This window comes from Aedes aegypti, chromosome 2 (genome assembly GCF_002204515.2).
Source record: "Aedes aegypti strain LVP_AGWG chromosome 2, AaegL5.0 Primary Assembly, whole genome shotgun sequence".
In the NCBI taxonomy this organism is placed as follows: domain Eukaryota; kingdom Metazoa; phylum Arthropoda; class Insecta; order Diptera; family Culicidae; genus Aedes; species Aedes aegypti.
This window is the reverse complement of record NC_035108.1, coordinates 316,760,353-316,768,609: the sequence shown is the minus strand read 5'-3', so window position 1 is coordinate 316,768,609 and position 8,257 is coordinate 316,760,353. Positions and strand designations below refer to the sequence as shown.

Genomic DNA, 8,257 nt, shown 5'->3' with positions numbered 1-8,257 from the left:
TTTCCTGAAGTTTCATTGAAACGATACACATTCAATCCAGAAGTGTTCAGATGCAACAAATCCTTAAATTTCGCGTCGGAAAACTTAGCGAACGCGATCCGGTCAAATTCGGCATCTTCAGGAAGCTTGATGTTCATACACTTCACCACCGTTTTAAGCTGTTTGGATTCATTAAGTTGATATATGCCGAAACCTTCGACTGTTTTGATCCCAAACACGTCCTTTTCACGAATAAATTTACTAATCACTTGAACTTCACATTTCTCTTCCTTCATCTCTTCGGGAAGCTCAACGGTTTGGTTATTCCATGTAGAATTCTTGAATGATTTAAATGTCCACTCATTTTTGTCTCGAACTAGCGCGTCCAATTGTGTATCCTCGAAGAAATTTCCCATCAAAACTTCAACATAATCAGAAGCGTCCACTTGATTCACAAAGTCAAACCCATCTCTAGTCTCGTTCAATCTAAACACTTTAACAATTTTCCCGTTCTGCGCAACGATCAATCCTTTCTTCGGTAACCACCACTGCCTCCAACCGATTTTCGTATCGAACACGTCAAAATTGGCGTTCAACAATGTCATCTTTCTGTCTTTCTCGTCGAACCGATAAAGGAACAGATTTTGCTCGCACTTCACACCAATCAACGAAACTCCAGACGATTCGTTCAGCAAAAGAGCCGCCTCAACCGTACCCCGTAGTCCTTCCACCAGGGTGGAGGGGTTCCGGAATTCCAAAACGGCCTTCTCCATCGTTTTGGGCTGTTCCGTTCCGGTAGTCTGGGGTTGCTCCGTAGAAGTTTCCATTTTCTCGTTTCTTAAACGGGTTGGTTTAGAAACAAGACTGAATTCGAAATGCGTGGAAGTCTCATTTTATAAGAACATTTTCCAACTGATACCGACAATTTGTCGAACATGGAATAAAAAAACAGCTGTTTGAAGTTACCGAGATAAACAAGATGAGTAGTTTTCATTAATCATCGAGATCGATCTCACACTAACATTACCTGTGAATGATAGCTATTACAAATTGCATAATAAATAAATATAAGTCATTCCATACCAAGTGTCCACAAAAAAAGTATAATGGAGCATCACCGATTTCAACCAAATTTTTTTCAAATGTTGATTCATTTGATAGGTTTATGTAAATAAACATTCAAATCAACTCATATCCGCCCAGCGTCCTAAAAATAGGACAGTAATTGTAGTGCAAATATCTTGAAAATAAAGAAGTTTAGGAGAAAACTGTATTCTGCAAAGATGATCACAGGACTGCTGACTTCCACTTGGTAAATGTTTTAATTCAAATTGACTCACCAGGTGGCGTACAGACTCCAACAAATGTGGCATGTAGAAAAAAAAAACATATGAAACAACTTTTCGGCGTACAAATATTTGTTTCGTTTATTTCCCAGTTCATTTATAAAATACAAAGTTGGTATCTCCGACAAATGTGTTAAACTAAATGAGATCTATTCGCCCAAAATCTTATTAGTTCGAAAAACACTAACACGATGGCGCTAGTGGGCAAGGATTTTATTTACTTGTATCTCAGTCCAGTTATGTGATACAAATGTGGTGTCTTCGACAAAGTTGAACTAATTAACGAGACCTATTCGCAGTAAAAAACCTTATTAATTAGGAAAACATTCTGAAGATGGCGCTAATGTTCAAACATTTTATTTGCGTATATCTTAGCCCAGTTATGTGATTCAAAATTGGGGTGTCATCGAGTCATGGTCAGTCATCCGGAACCAGTTTTACGGAAATGGTCATATTTCTGAAGATTTCCAACGAATCTTAATGCGTCCAGCGGCATTCAACTTCGTATTAGTTCTAGTTTATAGGAAAATTGTAAACTTCTATCCAATTTTACACCGCACAAAAATACAAGCGACAGAAAAAAATACATTTGGACATGATCTCGGATTATCCGGATCATTTAGGGTGTCCAGTGGCCAATATCCATGGCCAAGCAAGTTCCTGAAACTAGTCCAAATTTGCCGCCGACTGCTTCCAGATGTATCCAATTTCATCCATTTTTCATAAAGTTATAGGCATTTGAATTAAGGCAAAACTTTTCCTATCTCAATCATTTTGCCTATCCCCTGTATCTCAAACCAGTGATTGTTGATCAACCTATTCGCCTAAAAACTTCTTAGGACAGGAATCACTCGCAACATAAAGCTAGTGGGAAAATATTTCTTTTGTTTATATGTCAATCTAATGATTAGATACAAAGTTGGTGTCTTTGAAAAGTTGAACAACTAAATGAGGGTTTAGGGACAAAATGTCGAAAGACAAAACGTCGAAAGCCAAAACGTCGAATCCCAAAACGTCGAAAGGAACAAAACGTCTAAGGCGACGAATTCTCAACATTGTTTGCCAGACTAATTTTTTTCACATCGGGGTCGATTAAATATGCTAAGAACAAGGTTTGGCACATAATGAATTATTTATTCTTTCGGAGAAGAATCATTCTTACAAGAAATTTCGTATTCTTCAATTTTTTACTTTTCGACGATTTGTCCTTTCGACGTTTTGGCATTCGACGATTTGTCACCCAACCCCAAATAAGACCTATTTTCCTGCAAACATTTTGTTCACCTATATTGAAGTCCAGTGCTTAGAAATAAATATAGTGTCTTCGACAAAGTTGATCAACTATATTAGACATTTTAGCCAAAAAAAACTTATTAGCTGAGAATTGCCTTTATGTGCAAAACATCGAAGGAAAACCAATCAGAAATTGGTCTACCTAGACTAAAAAAATGGATACTTACTGTTGAGTCAAGCAACAAAGATTATTTTTAGCTTTGGGTGATTTTGAACCGATGTTTTCATTCCGTTTAATTGGTTTTTTAACCGATGTATGGGGCATCTAAAATAGGGTGAATCGATTTTCTACATTCGATTTTTTTTAATCGATTCATTTCGATGGAATCGATGAATATCTTTAAAAATCTGAGGAAGAAGAAACCACATTTTGAATTTTATGCAAACGCATTTGGTTTCACTTCAAACTTTAAAAATGTCAATTTGAATTAGATCCAAAAATATCTATTGAAAAGTATTCGCTTAAATTGGAGAATCGATTTTGCAGTTCAAATGTAAAACGATTCAGTAACATCGATGTTATAAGCAAATTTACCCAAGGCTATTTTCAATGCAATGCTCCATACATTTTTTGTTATGAACCTTGACAAAATTTATGAATTATTTTAAAGGCTAAAATGAAAGTTTGAGAGTTTGAAGAGAGTGAAGAATAGGAAAACGCATCAGTGATATAGTAACTTCAACGTGATGGACGAATAATTTTGACTTCAAATATCCACGTGTGTAAAGCATGTAATAGTTTGAGTTCAATAGTTGACTGTCATTGGATTGTGAGGCAAACTTTTGATTGGCACTAACGAAATTCTGATATTGTCCAATTATATTTGAATCGCTGTCAGATACCAGCCACACCGTGTACTAATATAACTTGACTCAGACATGATATTTTGATAGAAATGATTCTGGCAAGTCCTATACCATATTTTTTTGAAACATCTGTAGTATTTTTTTTAATAAAAATTTACGACGTTAGATTTTGATTTATTTTTGATTGCAAGTGTACATAATTGTACATAAATGGTTATGTAATGTTCGTATGTCTATATCTTACTTACGTGGTAAAGCAGAAAATTGAATTGAAGTCACTGAATGATTTAGCGCTGCTATGCATCTTTCGACTCTGAAGTTTTAATTCGTCATATTTCAGTTTCCTTATCAGGGTACGTCCATAAATTACGTCATGCAAAGTTTTGCCATATTCATCATTCTCTTTTTTATTCTATATCACATTTTTTGTATGGATTTTAATTTTATATGGATAGTCGCGTTTCCCTAAAAACCCCTTCCTCCTTCTGTATACGTGACGTAATTTATGAATGACCCCTCAAATGCAGTTTTTTAGCTTCTTTTTATTGTAATGGGTCGAATAGCATGGAAATATATTTGACTAGTTGACCCGGCATACTTCGTACTGCCCATTAGGCTTCAGAGTAGTCCGTGGAAAATCCCTATTCCAAAATCTCAAATTAGTTTTCCTAATTTTCTAACTTTCTCAGTGAGTGTTTCGCGAATATTATTCCACAGAAACACGTCGCAACTCTTGAGGAACGCAACTGCGAAGTAATAACGTTAATCAGTTGGCTCGTTCTCGGGCTATTTCGAGAAAAATCTCGAAAATATCTTATAGAACAACTAGAAGCTGCCGTCAATAAAGATTCACTCCTTTGCCAAATGCACCATGTACAAAACGCTTTTATGTCCGGTTAGTCCTCAACTGGCATTAAACGTGGACTATGCTCTAGAAGGACCTGCGAGCTCTTGAGATTTTCGAACGCCGGATGCTGCGAACACAGTATACTAACAAAGGTGGTCAAAGATGAAATGATACGCTTTACAGGGCATGTTGTAAGAATACTAGACAACAAACCTTTAAAGACGGCTTTCGCTTCGAATCCGGTCGGAACAAGTAGACGTGGCGCAGCTAGCTATATGAATTTACCAGGTGCCCAAGGACCTGAAGAGCCTTTGTCAGAGCTGGGGTGGAGAGAGGTAGCCACGAACCGAGGGAATCGGCGAAATATTTTTGGCGATGTTTTACTTAGATTATTGATGAATAAATAAATACGGTAGGCGTACCAATTATGGATGTAATACGTCAACAGTTTTGATAAATATCAGATTTCAACTGCCTTCCTAAAATATAAGCATGACTTGTATAATTACTAGTTAATTTTTAATTACTAGTTTGAAGCCTTATGAAACAGATGAATTGAACAGTTTTAGTATTCAATTGACAATTGGCATCAAAAATTAGATTTAAAAATCGTTGTCTTTGCACCAACTACGACAATAGTGTGCCTGGCATTCGCCATAAAAGTGTACCATTCGCGGCAGTATAGCGATAATTGGTATTTCTACCCTAATGCCCACGTATTTAAAATAAACATTTCAATAAAAATGTTACATTCGTTCGTTGTTATTCGAGGTATTTGTTTTTCTTGTGAAGCATACAAATTAAATGAACGTCCCAAGTAATATGAATTTTAAAAGTAACTTGTACGAGTGTATCAACTGATAGCATAGTTCACATCGTTCTGGGGATTCCCTGATAGCGACGCGTCGGAAGCTGGTATGGTATATTGAAATATAAATAAGGCTCAACCATTAATTCACCTAGCAGACTCATAAAACAAAATAAATAATGACAATCACTTTTGAGCAAACAATTACAAAAGAGAATTCAATACTTCTCCGCTTAAAAAAATCCTTTACGATGCCAAATGCGATAGTAACATCTCAAAGTTCATGTTACTGAGAGAGTTTTCTGTCTGAACTATTGGTAGAGCAATTCAGTTGCATTCAAGCAATGCACAGGGAAAGATGTATTCAAAATACTTTGCCCTAATTCTAGTCATTGTTACGCATTTCTTGCATGGGGTCTCGACCAGCCGTCGTTTCAAACGTCAACAGTTTAGATCAGTGCCATCATGTACCGTATCGCACCAAGAAGTAGAGGAGCTGATCCGCATCACCACGGATTTGAACAGTGCCGTCGAAAGTGTTAGCCTAGATATACGTTCAGGATTCGATGAGGAAGCAGCTAACCGTGACCGGTGCTCCAAACAGTTGGGACAGTTCAGAGACACAGTGATGAGCATCATTCAGAGTTATAAATCCATTGATCGGAGCAAAATGAGTCAAGCTCAGTACGATCGAGCTAAAGCGCGATACCAGGGGGACATTCAACGTTTACTGAGAAGAGTGGATAACTTGAAACGTGATGTCGAGGAAAAATACAAAGGTGAAATGGAAAGACTACGTACCAACATGCAGAATTTTAAATCCCAAGTCGATGACTATTTAGATCAGTTGGAACAGGAACGCGTCAAGATTAGATCATGTTCAGTGCGATTGGTTATTGCAAATGTGCGAGCCAGACGGATGAAAGATGCTGTCAACGAGTTCGTAACTCTGAGTGACCGTCCGTACAATCCAATAGTGACGGATATTTATGAAGATGAACCACAAAACACTGAACTGGTGATGGATTTTTTGGAAGCCATCGATTTGCATGACGAACCCGTTGTCGGATACGAAGTTCTTTATCCGCTGATAAAGCGAAATAACCAACTCGGTGGAACCAGTGGTCGACGGTTTTTGCTGGCTTTGATGGCAATGATAAACGCAGACGACGAGAACACACGTCGAGCGCAGCAATTGTTGAGGACATTCAAATCTGAAGTGCACTAAACAAATGAAATAATAAAATGACACGGACATCGTTATAAATGAAGCATGATAGACCGTTCATAAATAACACAGCATTTTTTGTATATTTTGCAAACCCCTCTCCTACGGTAGCCGATACTACCATACCAAGTGCTACAAATTTCCTCTAAAATGCAACATTTTCTACACATAAATTCAAAAAAAGTAATTCAATAAAGGATGTTCAACCCATTAGCTAAACATAATAAAAATTCACCCAAACTGACTGTTTATTTCCGCCGTAATTTTCTTATTCTCAAAGTACTCGTCATCGCAAGACTTAAGCCAAAAGTCATAGTTTTCCTCGGCTCCCCGTTCCACTCCACCTCTTCTATCCAAGCAAACAATAGCCAGGTTATCCTGGAATGCTGAAGGCAGATTTTGCACGAACTCTTTGGTCACTAAATTCTGTATCCGATACGCCTTCGTGGTACTGTTGTAATGGAACAAGAAGCGAGATGCATCGCCCTGCGTCTCTCTGGCATCGCTCCTCAGAAATAAGTTCCGGCAGGCAGGGCTCATACTGTCCGCATTCGAGCTAGCGTACATGAACGAAGTTGTCCGGATGTTCATAATGTTGATCCCATGGGACTGGGGATCGGTGGTCGTAGCTTCCCACATGGCAGCATCTGGCATATATCGCGACAAAGTGTTGTATCGAAAAACTCGTCGCTTTTTGGGATCGTTCCGCCAGAACTTTGCCGAATCCACTATGTACCGATGCAGGAAGGTTTTGATAGTGAAACAGGTCGGCGAAGGTAGATCTTCTAAACGAACGACAGTATCGGAATGAACAATTTTCAGTAGTTGCGTTGTAAGCAAAAGTAGTAGAATTATGTAGTGCATTGTTTTAATATTCTTGTAATACTAGAGCGATAGCACAGAAGAAACTTTTTTTATAACGGTAAGCGTCGTGCACTTACCGTACATTATTTGTGGAAAATCGATTGATGTGTGCAAATAAAGAAGGGTTGAAACTGCGATTGAGTGAGAGTTGCAATTTAACCTTCTTAATGCATTCAGAAAAAGTTACACATTATGCATTAAGAGTCAAAAATGACCCATGACTTTGAAAGCGATTTTTGTTTAGATTGGTTTATATGAAAGATAATGGAACCTGGAACCTGTTTCAGGTACTGGCACACATCATTTTCAGCAGTTCATACACATGTTTAGTATGACAGTCTTCGAGAATACCTCTCAAAATGTCTCCAGACTCTTCCAGAGATTTATCCAGGAATTCTTTCGAAGATAATCTCTGCCGTAATCCCTACAACGATTTCTTTACTAGGGCTCTTGTCAGAGATTCCTCCAGGAATAACTATTGTTCGCCATGATAAATTTTAGACTGATTCCGATAAAGCTCTTAGCAATTCTGCCAAGAGTTCCTCCATTGACTCGTCCAGGGATTCCTACAAGAAAATATCTTCAGTCTGGGATTCATTTCCAGATTTCGTAAGGAATTTCTGTAGGAATGTCTCCAGTGATTCTTTCATAGATTCCTCCAATAAAATTTTTACAGGGATTCTTCCAGAAATTTCTCCAAGAAATCCTCCAGGATCTGTTTCAGGAATTCTTCCAGGACAGCTTCAGAATTTCTAAGGAGATTTTTTCAGGGTTTTTTTTTCTTCTTGCTTCTGGTATACCTTCAAATAATCCGTTAGAAAATCATCCAGGGACTCTTACAGATATTTCTTCAACGTTTCCTCCAGGAGTATATATTTTTCTAATGATTTCCCCAGAATTTCCTCCGAGGATTCCTCCACGGATACATACATAGAAATCCCTAAGTAGTCCTCTCGAAATTCGCCCAGGAATCATTCCGGAGATTTCTTTCGGGATTCATCCACGGATCGATCCATGGATTCTACCAGGAATTCTTCAAAAATCCTCCGAAAGTTCCTCCAAGAGTTCCTCTTGAAATTCCTTCA

The 8,257-nt window shown here is 37.9% G+C and overlaps 1 protein-coding gene across 1 annotated transcript; it reads left to right on the top strand.

Moving 5' to 3' along the window:
• The first annotated feature begins 5,394 nt into the window (after positions 1 to 5,394).
• Positions 5,395 to 6,542, top strand: LOC5578774. Its single transcript, XM_001657092.2, has one exon. It carries the CDS (start codon positions 5,439 to 5,441, stop codon positions 6,306 to 6,308), a length of 870 nt encoding a protein of 289 aa, XP_001657142.2. The 5' UTR covers positions 5,395 to 5,438; the 3' UTR covers positions 6,309 to 6,542.
• The last annotated feature ends 1,715 nt before the right edge of the window (positions 6,543 to 8,257 follow it).

Coding starts and splice junctions, on each gene's coding strand:
- LOC5578774 (XM_001657092.2), top strand. CDS start 5,439: ATGTATTCAAAATACTTTGCCCTAATTCTAGTCATTGTTACGCATTTC.